Below are 15,105 nucleotides of genomic sequence, written 5' to 3'. Positions count from 1 at the left end.
CGAATTGCCCTATTTAAGTCAGGACAAGGGAACCGGAAAAAGTGCTTCGCCCAGGATCGAGCAGAGAAGGGAGGAGGGCACTGACCCCGCTCCCTGGCTCCCGGCCGGGCGGCTGCCTGCGTCGGGCCGGCGCCGCCCATGGAGAATGGCGGCGGCGGAGCCAGCTGGGGAACTCGGGGGCACCCCACTCCCAGGGTGCCCACTGGGCTGAGTTCACCTGGAGAGGACTGAGATCTGAGAGAAACAGCTGCATCGACAGCAGGTCAGTGAGGATGGAGCGGGAGGAGGTGTGCCGGAGCCGAGTTTCCCCTGCGGCTGATGGTGAGATAGCAGGCGGCCCCCTGCAACCAGGACGGCCTCGGTGGAGCAGCGACCCACTCGCAGCCCGTGGGGAGAAGATGCCTGAGCCTGAGGATGGTCGTGTTGGGGGCACGGCAAGGCAGAAAGGCATCTGGAGTCTGCGTGACGACCCACGCCGGAGCGAGTGGCTACAGCTCCCTAAGTACCCGAGACTGTGGTATAGCCCACACCGGAGCAATCTGTGGGGAAGGATTGTTTCCAGTGGGCTGGACTCACGTTGGAGAAATTTGTGGATTTTTCCTCGTGGGTAGGGGATCCATTGGAGCAGGGGAAAAGGGTGTAAGGACTCCTTCTCCTTTAAGAAAGAAGCAGCAGTAACAGCACGGAATGAACTGACCTGCACTCCCCCAGTCCCTGCCCCCTGTGCTGCTGGGGGGAGGAGGTAGAGCCGGGAGGAAAAGGAAGGTGGGGGGGGGAAGGTGTCGGTTTTAAGATCTGGTTTTGTTTCTTTCTGTCCTCTTAAGTAATCGGTTTTTATTTCCCTTTGTCCTTCTAAGTAATCATTAATAAACTGTTTTGCTTTGAGAAAAGCGCTGCCTGTTTTGCCCAGGACCATGGTTGGTGGGTGCTCCCTCTGTTCTTGCCTCAACCCTCAGTCCTTTTGTTTTTTTTTTTTTTTCTCTCCTCTCTACTTTATTGGAGAAGGAGAGACTGTGTGAGTTTTAGTTGCTGGATCAGCCTAAAACCACGACAATCGTGTATATTTCTTGTGTTCTAAAAGCAATATTTTTACTCAAGAAATACACTTTTCTAGGTAATCTGCCCAGTTGTGTTTGATTTAAATTGTTCTTAGTGTTGAATCTACAAATGGAAAGTTTCCAACGTAATGATTCTTATTCTTTTTCAGGTGCCAGGTATAGGAAAAGTAACAGAGAAGATGTTAAGAGCCCTTGGAATTGTAACTTGCTCAGAACTTTACCAGCAGAGGGCACTGCTTTCTCTTCTTTTCTCAGAAGCATCTTGGCGTAATTTCTTGGATATTTCCCTTGGTTTGGGTTCAACGCGTTTGGAAAAGTGTGTTTTGGGGATTTTTTTCTCCTTTGTTTACATTTTTCTAAGTTTTTCCTTGTGTATGTTACATACCGTACATTTTAAGACCTATTTCATTGATGAACAAATATGACAAAAATTTTACTTGTTTAAAATATTTTAAAGGATTGCTAATACCTGTTATTGTGATACTTATGGCTAAGATACAGACAGCAGCCAAACATTGGAGAGCAAAAGTTTGTACAGCCGTGTCTAATATACAAAATCCAAAAAGTCTGTCAGAGAAGCTGTGCGTAAGCGTTTATCAAGAAATCAAGTCAGTATCATTTAGGCTAACCTCGTAATTACTAAAATAGCTGAAGAGAAATGAGTTATCCTAAGCAGAGGTGTTTAGTCATGTTTCTTTTGTAAAAACAATATACATTCGTTGGTTTTTATTATTATCTGATTGTAATGAAAATTGCATTGGTATCTGATCTTCTCTGGTGGTAAATTGTCATATTTCTAATGAAAGTGAGTGAAGTTTCTGTGTCTCCTATCGTGTTTGGGTACACGTTTGTATTATCAACTTGTGACTTTGCTGGAATAGAACCGAAGACCTTTATATCCTCCTTCATATCTGTTCCTTTAGGCTTCATACTACTTTAATGATTTTTTTTAGCCTCCTGTTTGGGAGGGGAGAAATCAGTCTTACTAGTGAATACATCTTTTCAATAAGATGTGTTATTTCGAAGCCTGCCCTGGATAAAAACATGGAACACTTGTTCTTAAAAAAAAAAAAAAAGTAGCATTTTGCTGTTTGTGTAATCAAGAATCTTAATTTAGGATTGAGTCCTTTCTTTTAGATATTCCTTCCTTAAATATTCTTCTATCCTTCCCAAAGTGCTGAAATTCTATTTAAAAATAGCTTGACAATGATTTGGTTTCATTAGGAGTTCTAAAGTAAAGTGTCTTAAGTACTTCTGAAAGGCCTATTTTACATTATTTCTGTTACTTCTCTGACAGTAATAGATCTTCTATTTTTGCCATTTGACTACAAAATATACAGTTAGCAATTTGTAGACCAGTAATGTGCTAGCACATTGCAGTTGTTTTGGTTTTGTGGGTTTTTTTCCTTTTCAGAAGTATGTTGACTTGAAACAAAATATCCTGTAAGACTGACTTTGTGAAGGTGACTTGATAAAAGATAAAATATGATTGTCCAAATATTTGTGTCTGTTAAGATAATGTAACCTCAAATGGTCCTTTAATAATTGGTGCACTCTCTTCCCATATTCACTCTGTTTAGGTGTTGTACATTCTGGGAAATCTCCCAGTACATTTAAAAAAAAAAAAAACGCATTTCAAAAGCCAAGGTTATCATTGTGAAGGGGAAAACATTTTAATGCTGTTGTCTAAGAAATTTATTTATTGGTTTTATTTTTATTAGCACTAACTTGATTTCAGTGATTTTAGCATGGAGAAAGCAATCCCTTAACACCCTGAGTCCTCAATAGATGGTTCCTCTTATGGTCATTGACCACCTTCTTTTAGGAAAATCTGAGAATACCAGATTTGTTGTTTCCAATATGTAGAAACAGAAGGAGGACTTAAAAAGGAAATGTTCTGTGGAACACCTTCTAAGCAGAAGAGTTGTTAAAGGATGCTCAGTCAAATCCAGAAAGAAAAAGAGAAACAAAGAAACAAAAAAAGTTTTAACACATCACCTTTAACCTGGGTAATAATTCAGAGAGAAAGCAAACTAATTCCTCAGATAAGCAAATATTCAAACATAGATGACGCGTTCAGGATTTTAATAGCAGTGTTTCACAGCTATACCTAGGTGAGACAGCATAGAATTTGTAGTTAGTTTTTAAACAAGACTCCTGATATGAGAGCGGAGGTTTGTGGGAGGTTTTTTTGGTTTCGTTTTTTATGCACTGTTTATTGATGTCTGAGGCTGATGTGTGTCTTTATTTCATCTACAGTAGTTTATGGTTTTTTTTAAAAAAATTCTCCATTTGGCACTCACTTAAACTGAATATACAAGATGTGTAGAAAAACTTTACATCCACATTTTGTAGAAGAGACTGCTATTAGTTATTGAAGCATGATTGGTTGACTCATTGTTTATTGTAAAGATAACAATTCTAGGTAAAGTGAGTATAATAAATTATTTTTCTTTTTAAAGGGATGGAGAAAGAAAAAGTATGAGCACTGAAAGGTATGTCTTTTTAATATTGAGAAAAATTACAATAACCACTAAACATACTTAATGCCAAGTACTGTATACTTTTCTTAGTCATATAATTTTATTGTATTTATGTGTTAAAAATCTGCATATACAACAAGCTCATTAAATCAGTCAAGCTTCCTTTTATTTTTCCTTGGCTTCAGAATACTATGGAGGTACTTCTATCGATTTGTGTGTTCTCTCTTCTCATCATCTGGTTCTCCTAGTGCCTTTAATGCATCGAAGTGGTCTTTAAGCCATAATATAGGGCGGAAATATATAGAGGCTTGAATTTTCTTTTATATATTCCTGTTTAATGTCAATATCAGTCTAGTAGTCTGTAGTCACATGCATAGCAAGTACAGCGTAAGGTAGTCTTGCAAAGCAGACAATAATTTCTCATGGTTAACTGAAATTGGTTAGATTTCCTTTTACGTTTTTATCAGTGTGAAGTTCCTTAAGTAAGTGGTGTATGTAATTTCCAAAAGTTCATTTTTGAAAAGGAAATACTGCAAGGAGAATCTGTAGAGCACTGTAATAATCACCCCTACCCTCATGTGTTGTCTCTTCTTAGAAGATAAGAAAATATTCTTATTACTATTGAAGCTTAATAGTTATGGGCAGCTTAAGTAAGGCCCATAAGGTTTGGTACCACCAGAGCTGAGAAATTTATGGCTGTAATCTTGTGCTGGTTTGCAGGCAGAGAGATAATCTGGGTGGCCTATTGCCCCTTTCTGCTTTTCTTTCTTTACCCAGAGTAAAACATTCATCCTGTTAGTTTGGCAGCATGCAAACATTCTTAGGGTAATATGAATCATAATAAAGGATGACTTTTCAATATGATCTGGTAAACCTGAATATAACTTAGAGATGTGAAATCCAGTGCAGTTATAGGGACTTTACACTCATAAATATAAAGCCTGACATGAAACAGTGGCTCTGCGAGACCTTTCCGAAAGCATCTAGCAGCTGTAAGTTTTGCTTCCCACATCTCTTAAAACCTCTACTAACTGAACATTGCCTTTCCTCTTATTGCTAAAAAGCAGATGCACAACAAAAAAAAATCCTGTAATTCCCCTATGAAGACGTACTTTGCTGCTCTACTAAGAACTGCCTTTGCTAGGCAGTTAGCAACGTTTTTGGCAGAAAAGTAGTTTTTCCTCCTCTGAGGCCAGACATAATTATCCTAGCTGGCATCTTTTTGTTAGCATCTGCATTATTTATTTCTGATACTTGGCTCTGATGTTGACTTCCTAATCCTTTCTTTCTTCTGATGTTACACAGCACTGTACAAAGGAGATGAAATACAAATAACTTGGCTGGCTCCATGAATTCAGTTGGTGTTAGTATTCTCTCTTGCAAATGTTTAAGCATTAATGACCTTAAATCGGATTCATTTCAAATAATGAAAAATTGAAAGCCAAATTATTTCATTATTTGAAGGGCTTGCAAACTTTTTGAAACATATAAATGTGCACAAATCTTTCTGTATAATATTTGTATTAATATTCATTTTTCCTTCAAGTAAATACTCAAGCCTATACAACCTTCTTCTGATCTAGTTTTGTTTAACTGTACAAAAAATACTTTTAGATGGCAGCCACTGAACAAATTTTAGGATTCATACTGAAAAAAAGGTCGTATCTTTATCTTAGAACATTCAGTGAAATCAACACAGCAGAAGACCAGTACAGCTTGTGTCGAGAGCTCTGCAGAGACCTTGCTCAAGAGCTACAAAAAGAAGGACTTAAGGTATTCATATTATTCTCTGTTTGTTCCAAAAAACCAACACTTTGCACTCAAACTTATTAAATGCAGCGTTAGTGTGAATGCTTTCAGCAACATCATACCATGCAATCTATCTGCAGAGGTCTCCATTAATTAATTTGCAGATGTTTAGGATGATTTAGACAGCATTTTGATATTGTTCAAGTGGTCTAATACATGTGGAAAAAAATAAACTAATTAACCAAGTTATTTAGCACATAAACATTTTATGCTGAAAGCAATGCTTCTAAACAAAGAATAGAGCTGATTGTCTATGAGCCGTGGTTTGGTCTATCATGTAATGCTAATGTGCTTAAAACACTGAGTTTCTCTCCTGCATTCATACAGGATCTAGTCAATAGCCGGTAGTGTAGTTTAAGAAGTTCACATGTCTCAAACTTGCTGTCAAGTTATTCGTGCCGTTCAATGGTAGGAATGCTAGCAACAGTCCCTGTATTCCTTCTTCTGAAATTTTTGTTTATTATCTAGAAAGAACAGTTCGTATTTTCTATGGAGATCTTTATGGTAAAACAAGGAATAACATTCAAGACCTGAAAGAATTGTGATTAGTCATCTTCAGCCATAAAAGATTGTTTGTCTCAGAAGATAACAGATTGAAAGTGAAATCATCAGCTAGGAAGGACAAAGGGATAAGGGTACAAAGGCACCAGAACAAAAGGAGTGTCATTTATTTACAATTGGATGGACAACAGTAAATCACACAAATGGTTTGGAAGGTGTTACCAGGAGAATGTCTGTGCCAAACACAGATTCTGTGCGTTGCTCTGATAGCACCATGCAAGAGGAGGGAAGTTTTCAGCGAATCCGTAATTGGATATCACTTCTGCATCCTTTGTAGTTTTTCCAGCAAAGTTACCTGGCACTGAAAGTTTCCAAGTGAGGACATGATTTTTTGCAGATAGAGTGGAAGTTGTGTCTGTAGCCAGAGCATGAAATCTGTTGAACATTCACTGGTGGCAGATGGTCTGCTGGGAACTGTAGCCAAATGACCCACTTTAGAGAATTCGACTTTGGCAGCAGTTTAGGAGCAAGTGCAGAATCTTGCAGACAAATTCTTGGCAGTGCAGCTTGCTGTATGCAGATAAGCACAGTCTTGACTATGGCTTTAAGGCCCTTATATAGATGCTGAATAGTAACTGTTTCTGTGCTGTGTATGGCATGCTTAACCTTTTTTTTTTCTTTCTTTTTTTTATTGGTTAGGGTAAAACTGTTACCTTGAAGTTGAAGAATGTAAACTTTGAAGTAAAAACAAGAGCTTCAAGTGTGCTGTCTTCAGTTTCTACTGAGGAGGAAATATTTGCTGTTGCTAAAGACTTGTTAGGCACAGAAATTGATAGTGTTGCTCCTCACCCTTTACGGATAAGACTTATGGGTAAAATATTAAAGATTTACTCTTCCTTTTCAGAGTTAGGTCTTACAGTGTACCAAAGTAATAGACTGTACTCTGAAGTAAAATTGGTATAAATGGATTTATCCTTTCCCCATTACCCTGGTAGTTTTTGCAAAGTGAAACAGGTCTGGAGTGCTAAACTGTGACTCAGGAATGTTTTACTAATTGAGGTTGTACTTTTCCTACCACTTGTTAGCCCTGTAACAACATGGCATGTAACACTGGCATGAGACCATAATCTTAATGCATAGCAGTGCTTAATTCTGCTGCCTTAAAAGAGCTTTTAAGTCTGCTTTGCACCACAGCAACTGGTAGTTAGTTTCTACCCATAACCCCTTTTAGAAACAAATGCTTTAGGTAAAGTGCTTGTAGATATGGACATGCTGTGTTCTGCAAGTAAACCCTTGTGTTTTGATTCTAAGATCTATGTGGTTCAGGTGGTTATACATTCTGCTTGAGCCATTCTGTGATATATAAAGCTTATTTGTCTATGATACTGGAATGCACTGAAGAAAAAATATTTTAGTGGCGAAAATTCATGCAAATTCTTTGTAACTGTATTAAGTTTATAGCCTCACGTTATGGTGTAATCAGATAAAACTTAATGGGTATTGAAATGAATAATATGGTTGGGCAAATGTTTGAATCTGATAAAAATGTATGTACCTCGTGATCCATTGTTAGCATCTGCAGGTATTATAGGCTCTATTTAGAGATAAAATGCACTTCTATTGAGTGAATGTATACCTCAAAAGGTGTTAATTAAGAAATAGTATCAAGTTTTTGTAAAATTGGTATTATATAAGTTTGTTTTTCATCATTAGGTGTACGAGTATCAGGATTTCTAAGTGAAGAGGAGAAGAAGTACCAACAAAAAAGCATTATGAGTTTCTTAAAATCAGGAAAAGAAAATAATTTTCTTAGGCTTCAGCTGGGGAAGTCCCACCAAGAATATTTCTCAAAAAATTCTGAAGCATCTCCAAGAGGGAGTTTTTTTGATAAAAAGCGAGCTGCAAGGCAACTAAACAGTGAGAATCTTTCTCCAAATGAAACTGTAGATAAACAGCTCTTTCATGATAGGAAATCATTAGCAAATTTTGTGGAAAAAACAGAGAAAGTCACAGAGTTACAGAATCCTAGTGTGTGTAAGATCTTCACCTGCCCTGTTTGCTTTGAGGAGCAAAGCAGCAGTGACTTGGAAGAGCTTAACAGGCATATTGATGAGTGCCTCAAGGGGACTCTTGTTAAAGATACCATGGAAATATCCAAGAATGACAATTCAAGAGAAAATACACATAACTTTCTTCCACAATTTAAAAATGAAAATGCCGATGAACCTAAAAAAAAAAAACCAGATCAATTAGCAGGAACAGACGAGTCTGCAAGTACATCTGACAACCCTACTAGCAGTAGCACAGAAAAATTCACTCAGATACTATCTGATAAACCTCACAGAGAAAGACAGCCTAGCAATCTCAGTGATATTGCTAGAAATGTGTGTATGAAACAGTGTTTCTTCCCCAAAAGAATTCCACAAGACAGTGAAGACTGTTTTGAAAAGACTGAACATGCAGAACAACCTAGTTCATCCTGTTTCCTTGAAGCGAAAGAACGCAGTGTTCTTGTTTGTCCAGTTTGTAATTCAGAACAGAAGACCACCAGTCTTGTGTCATTTAACAGACATGTGGATGTCTGCTTAAATAAAGGCCTTATACAGGAGCTGACAGAAAAAAAAGATTTTCTTACTAAAACTTACAATATGGAAAACTCAAACGGAGTTGGTAAGTATGCACATTAGGATATATTTGATTGTTCAAATTATCTTCTTGTACAATTAAAATAATTTCGTAATGGTATACTTTGAACTTTCCAGGGCTTTAAGATTTTTGTAACAAGTTCATTTGATTAAGGTCTGTGTAAGAGTGAACACTTTTATTTAAAAAATGTCACATCAATTTTATTGACAAACTAGATTTATGAATGTGACGGTAGTTACACAGTGCACTCTCAGTTGCCACAAGGGTGACATGAGAATTACTGCTCATTTCTGTAAAGTGCATGTTTGCATGAAAAACTTACTGTTGGCAAAGATTCTTTATTCCCCCTGCAGGATAAAATAATTAAAAATATCGTTTTGAATAACCACCTTGAAAATCAACTACGTTATGCTGAAATATTTCTGAAAACTGCAACAAGGTTCAAATTAATCCCTTAGATTTCAATACACTAAAGGCTCTCTTTGTTTTTCCCCTTCAAAAATGTTAATATAAACTACGGTGCTCAAACTGCAGATAATAAAATGTTATCTGTTCCTTGAGATAAATTATGTTATGTTAAAAAAAAAAAAAAAGCTTTACCCAAAACCGTTTTAAAAGTTCTGCCATGTATGTAATTTCTGAAGCATTCTTTCTTTATTGAAGTAATTAATTTTGGTTGTTTCCAATGATTTTTCAGGAAGTTTAAGCAGAGGACAGCAATGCACAAATCCACCACAAGGAACAAAAAGGTAAGTGCTTTCTGGAAACTTGAGCATACAACTCATTTTAAAATAAAAACGTTTAGAAAAATATTCATTATTGTAAAAGTTGTGTAGGTATGCATTGTATATTCTAACCTTTTACTGTTTTTTTTTTTTTCTTTCTTTAACTTTAGGTCTGGACTAACAGCTTCACAGTCAGTATCAAAAAAGGCCAAGTCGAGCAATTCCAAGCATACAATTGAAATGTTTTTTAAATGACTGTGTAGCAACATATTCTATATGAAGTATTTCATAGTGTTTTATGACTGTAAATTAATTTAGCATTGGTGTAGGCTGGATTCAGGTGCCTGTCACTTTGGAGCCATTGTATGCTTGTGTAAAAAGAGCATGATGTTTGAGGTAGAAGAGGAGGTACGACTGAGGTAGGGTTTTCTTTTTTCCCTAGTTGTTTCTGAGAACCAAAATTCACTAGGACTTTGACTTTGTATATAAACATGTGGAACTTAGGAGCAGCCTCATGATTTCTCTCTGCTGTTCAACAAATGGAACAGGAAGATAAGAGCTGCCATGAGCAAGGCTGTAGTGCAAGCTCCCTAGAAAGCAGGAAAGCTAGAGTGCACACTGTGCTTAACTGAAGGCCTTCTTCCCACATCTGACCTGCTCTCTTCTCTGTGCTGGTTGTATTGGCCGTGGTAACCATAGTAGCTCAGGCTGACACTTCCTTGGACAATTCAACACCAAATTTAATTGTGGTATTAGCTGTGTGGTACAAAGAAGAGATGAGTTTTTTGATTTCAGCTTGTGAACATCTGTGTTCTCAGTGGACGCAAAGATTGATTGGTCTCGCAGTTTCAAAGGAAGACAGCACAGTCAAGTTTTTGTTGTTGTCACTGAAAATTACTTCAGTAAGAGGTGATGGACCAGCCCTTAAGGACTCCTTGTGATGAGATACGAGATGACATCACTGATTTTAAAAATGTTCATAAACGTGTTGATGAGAAGATTCCTCCAGGTTAGTCAGACAAATGCTGTTTCATCCTTGGTCTTTCCAAAGAGACCGAGAACTTCAATTTTCTTTGTAATTGTGAAATTGTTACCAGTCAGTAGCGCTAAATTTACTCTAAATAAAATGTCTCATAGTGCAATAATAATAAGAATGATGTGCAAATATGCAAGATGCTGAACGTTTTTATTGTTTACCCGTCTTCCTCTTTAAACTTATTTTGTATTTCTGAATAACAATATTTTATGCGTGCACGTATGGGAGGAGGAAGTTGTAAAGTGTAAATATTTTAAATATTCTGTTTAGACTTTTTCTGTTCACAACAAATTGCTTAAATGAAGACATTTTATTATGATTAAATATTTATCAGGCAAATTATTTATGATGACAGGATATTTCTTATACAAACTGTTGAATTCTGTATGAAATATAAATTTTTAATTGCAAAATCTTTAAAAAAAAAGTGGCTACTATAGAAGCATCTGTTTTGTTGTTTAATTGTACTTGAAATAGTTTGATGTTTACTTGTTTTTTAAACAAGCAAGTGTGTACCTGTTATGTTGTATGTACGAGGCTAAGTCCAGAACTTGTTTTTTTGTTTCCAAACTTGCTGGAATGATTTCTCCATCTCTACCCTCATCTGTTTGTGTGCCAGATGCCACTGTACTTACAGCTCTGTCATTTGAGTACATGTCAGTGCTCCCTTACCTGCTTTGACCAGATCAGCTGGAGTAGGTCAGACTATGTAGGCTGACCCAGTTGACTTTCTCTAAACCAGATCAGTGAGTATTCAGCATGAGCGGTTCTGTTGACAGAGGTGGGAGCTGGAAGCTTGTAGTAGGAAACACATAAAAGCAACTGAAGGAACAATGACTTTAGCTACCACTGCTATTTAGAAAGTGAACACCAGTCCCTTTATTAGTTTGTATCTATCTGATGCAATAAAGTGTAGAATCTCGGTATTACTTTGTCATCGTGTGTATTTCTTTAAGATGTGTATTTTTACATACAAATTACTTAGCAGAAAGTAAGCTACTGTAAGTGCTTGAACAAAAGAAGTTAGTTTGGCTTAGCCTCGGAAGTTGTCTTACCATCTGTTTTTTTTTTAAAAAAAGTCGTAGGGTTATCTTAGTGTCATGAAGTTAAAGTCATAGAGTATGTTGGAGTTAATGTGGAAATAAAACACTCAGTATGATTCTAAAGCTAAAAATGTCTGTCTTTTGAGATGTGTTTAAAAAATACACCTTTTGGAAATGTGATTCTGTGTTTTCACAGAAAGTGCTTGGTGACATTATTTTAATGTTTTCCACGTAAATGATTTGCTGCAATGCAAAACAGAAGCCTTTTTTTCCTATTTCTTAAAGGTTCTTATACCACATTTATTACTTTACTGTTTTTATCTGAAGAAGGCCTTCAGTACACGATTAAGTATTTTCATAAACTTCTGTGATAACAAATTTTCATGTCAGTTCTTGTGGAGAAGGCTGTGTAAGCAATGTTTTTGGTTTGCATTTTTCTCAGTGTACATGTGTGTTGTATGACTACCTTAACTTAAAACCTGTTTTCATTAGCACCTGGAAATTTCTTTATAGCTGTGTTTAACTGAATGTATAATTATTTCCTGTGTGTGAGCCATTCAGCACTTATTCTGTCTACAGTTCTGAAGCATAGGAATGATCTTCGTTGGCAGTGGATGAGAATTTTTGAATAGTGTGTCTCATTTAAGGTAGATATATATACGCTTTTTCCTGAATTCCTCTTTTAGTTATGAATGATAGAGAAAATGGACGACATTTCTGTGATCTTAATGTTCTTCTCTCCACCACTTCTGAAGAAAGGAGTGCAAACAGCATATGTGTGACCACAAAGCATTTATCTGTAAGGAGGATGCTTGGCGTGAGTAGGACAACCCTAGAGATGCCCCCTAAACACAACACTTGTTTATCTTGTGAATCCTCCATACCCAAAAAGTTAGGCTGTGGAATAGCATTTTCCTACTGAATCTGTTTACTGCTGTCTAGAGTAACATCTTCATTTACTTTTGAGTTTTGAAATATCTTGCCTACAGAATGTCTTACTGTGGTTGAATGTCATGGTCACCAATTTTGTTGTCTGGCCTCAGTATCTCAAAGTCTTTATTTCTAGAAACTTTCATGTTGGGAATATATAAATACTTTGACTTCTGCTGTTTTGTTCACAAAGTTGCTGAAGTTCCACTTTGAAGTATCAGTAACAGGCAGGAACATGAGCAGGACAGAGTCAGGGCTTGAATTGCTCTGCCTGTGGCTTGATCCATGGTGGAATTATTTTTGGGATGTTTTATCACATCCCTGTCTCTCACATTGTAGTATGCAGATCCAAGCAGAAGGTGGAGCCATTAAGAATGATACTGCCCTACTGGAGAGCCTAGGGAGCAGCCTGCAGGTACCCGAGTTTCTTGGCCAGCTGGTGTTCTGGGGATCCCTGCTTCATCTTTTCTGATTGCCATTTGCATGCTTGAGCACCTGTTGAGGCGCGACCTCTCCATTTCATTGTTCTAATTACTACTCCTCATAAGTAAAGGCGAGTGGCAACACATAGGTGTAACCATAAGGGATGAGGAGAGGAATGTGTGTAATTAAGGTGCTGCAGTTGCACAGGCTAACAATTCATATACCGTGAGATTCGGAATCCTGCGGGGTCATACCCTCGATAAAAGTACACATTAAATCTGTACATTTAGTACAGATTAACACACGGTTTAGTAAAAGACATAATACTCACTACCTTGACTTACCTACAAATCTTACCTTCTTTTACAGGGCATAATTTTTGCTTATTCTCTTTATGCACTATACAACATGCTTTATTGGTTCTACTTGTTTATGTATTTATTACTACTGATATTTTAAATATTAAAGATGCTCTGAGTTCCTGGCAGAGAGGGCTCTTTGAAGGCAGTTGAGGAAGATGTTCCAGTACTCCTTGCTCTGCACGTTGTTCTGGATTCTGCATGAGTCTTCTCTGTAGGTTGCTGGAGCCATTTGAAAGACTCAAGGTTATAGGAAGTGCTTAGAGAATGTGGTAAACTTGCTATTTGCAAAGCCTGAGCACATGAAGTATAGTTGTACTGGCAAAGAGACCAGGGATACGCTGTGAAATAGTATTCTATGATCGTAATTAGAACTGGAAACTAACAGCTGGCGGTTCCAGACTGTACGTAAAATTATGATCCTGGTTTAAAGATTCACGCTGTAAATCATGCTCTGTATGAGGCTGCAAATCTATTTTTCCTTTGTGCCAGCTTTGTAGGCAAACCTAATCATTCCACAGTTGTCCATTGTCTCTCATTTCGAAAGGCTCATTAATGTTGCAAATATTGAGTCTGGATTACTAGCCCAGTCACCATACAGAAATAAGAAGAAATTTTGCTGGAACATTTGACTCACAGCTAGCAAGTAAAGTGAAACCTCTGTGATTGAGCTACAGCTAAATCAGTTATTTGTTCTTCTCACACTGGGTTTATTTTCACAGTTTTTTTTTCAGCTGAGTAACATTCGTCTACTGGAAGTACCGTTGATGAAACTTTTTTTATCAGACCAAGGTATATCAAGTGTAAAGGTTTTTGTACATCACAGCCTGACACTACCAAAAATCTTGAAAGGAGAAAAGAACTGTGAAATCTCTTCTTGTATCAGAAGCAGAATATGAGCAAATAGTTTCACACCCAAATTTGCTCAATTTGCAAAGTTTTTTGAGTTCTTTCAGATTAATTTTACCATGGACATGTACAATGTTAATAATCTTGGAAGTTAAGACAACTGTGTCATTTAATTACAAAGAAAATAGTGAAGGAACTCAAACGTGTCTTCAGTTGGCTGAATACTGATAGTCCTGCATTCTTGGAGCTACTTTTCCAATATTTGTTTTGAAATGTTAGCCATATCAAAGGCTATTTTTAAAGTAAAATTTAACATTGTCACTTTAAACAGTTTTTATGCCCTATTTCAGAAAATCTTTGCGTGAAATGAAATACCAGTGCTGGCTTAAGTAGAGCAGAGTAACAGTGGACTTCAGGATAAATTGACAAATAGGTAGATCAGATGGATCTCCTTCTGTCAGTTCACAAAAAACAAACTTGTAGTGATGTTTGTGTTGATTTTTACTGGGCTTTGATGAAAGCAGATGAAAGTGTTGTCTACCTGAAAACGGAGAGTCTTGTGGTTGGATCAATACTGCTACTGCACATGCGTACTTCTGCCCAAACTTAGGGCAGAAGCACCTTGTTCTCTCACATCCCAAGGCTGTGTGAAGCTTGCGGGGGCGCAAGGAGAGTTGCCCTCTCCGGTCCAGTGAAGACTGGTTGCCAGCAGCGAGAAAAACTCCCAGGAGGGATTTCCCTTGAAGATGGCCTTCAGCCTGCAGAGAGCTCCATGGCTACCCTGCAATTGGTAGCAGAGGTGCCTGGCTCCAGGGCCCCGTGCAAGCTGAGATGCCTCTGCACGTGTGTACTTGTGGCACTGCTTTTCAGAAGTGCCTCTTGCTTGCGTGATGCTTTGGGACGCACTTCGGGAGCAAACGGGACTGCCTTTTAGTCTTGAGTGCGCGTTCGTAGGCGCAAATGGCTATGTGCAGGTAAGGCTGGCTGCTGGGGCAGACCTGGGGCATTTTGTGCTAGGATGGCGCTGTCGGGTGCCCAGCTCGTGTCAAGAAACTCCGTGTATTTGGTTCCGGGTTTCTTTTACAACAAACTCCTGAAGCTGCTCTGCAACTCGCCCTCTTCAGCTGGTGTGGCCAAGGCGCGTGCCGGGCCGGGCTGGGTGCGCCCGAGTCAGCGCACCCAGCCGGGGCCGGGGCCGGGGCCTCTTCCCTTGGGCGACGAGGAGGACGAGCCGAGGGCAGCG

The 15,105-nt window shown here is 38.1% G+C and overlaps 1 protein-coding gene across 8 annotated transcripts in view; it reads left to right on the top strand.

Moving 5' to 3' along the window:
• POLK (DNA polymerase kappa) overlaps positions 1–10,828 on the top strand; it is a 36,096-nt gene extending 25,268 nt beyond the window's left edge. For all 8 annotated transcript variants that reach the window (XM_086629049.1, XM_086629053.1, XM_086629055.1 and 5 more), the window contains 7 exons: positions 1,208–1,374; positions 3,521–3,553; positions 5,218–5,314; positions 6,551–6,722; positions 7,565–8,521; positions 9,195–9,246; positions 9,393–10,828. In XM_086629049.1, coding sequence (XP_086485175.1) covers positions 1,208–1,374; positions 3,521–3,553; positions 5,218–5,314; positions 6,551–6,722; positions 7,565–8,521; positions 9,195–9,246; positions 9,393–9,477 — 1,563 coding nt within the window. In that variant the 3' untranslated portion in view covers positions 9,478–10,828. The remainder of the gene's footprint in view (positions 1–1,207; positions 1,375–3,520; positions 3,554–5,217; positions 5,315–6,550; positions 6,723–7,564; positions 8,522–9,194; positions 9,247–9,392) is intronic.
• The last annotated feature ends 4,277 nt before the right edge of the window (positions 10,829–15,105 follow it).

This window comes from Tauraco erythrolophus, chromosome Z, assembly GCF_009769465.1.
Source record: "Tauraco erythrolophus isolate bTauEry1 chromosome Z, bTauEry1.pri, whole genome shotgun sequence".
NCBI classification, from domain to species: Eukaryota; Metazoa; Chordata; class Aves; order Musophagiformes; family Musophagidae; genus Tauraco; species Tauraco erythrolophus.
This window is presented reverse-complemented; position numbering and strand designations above follow the sequence as displayed.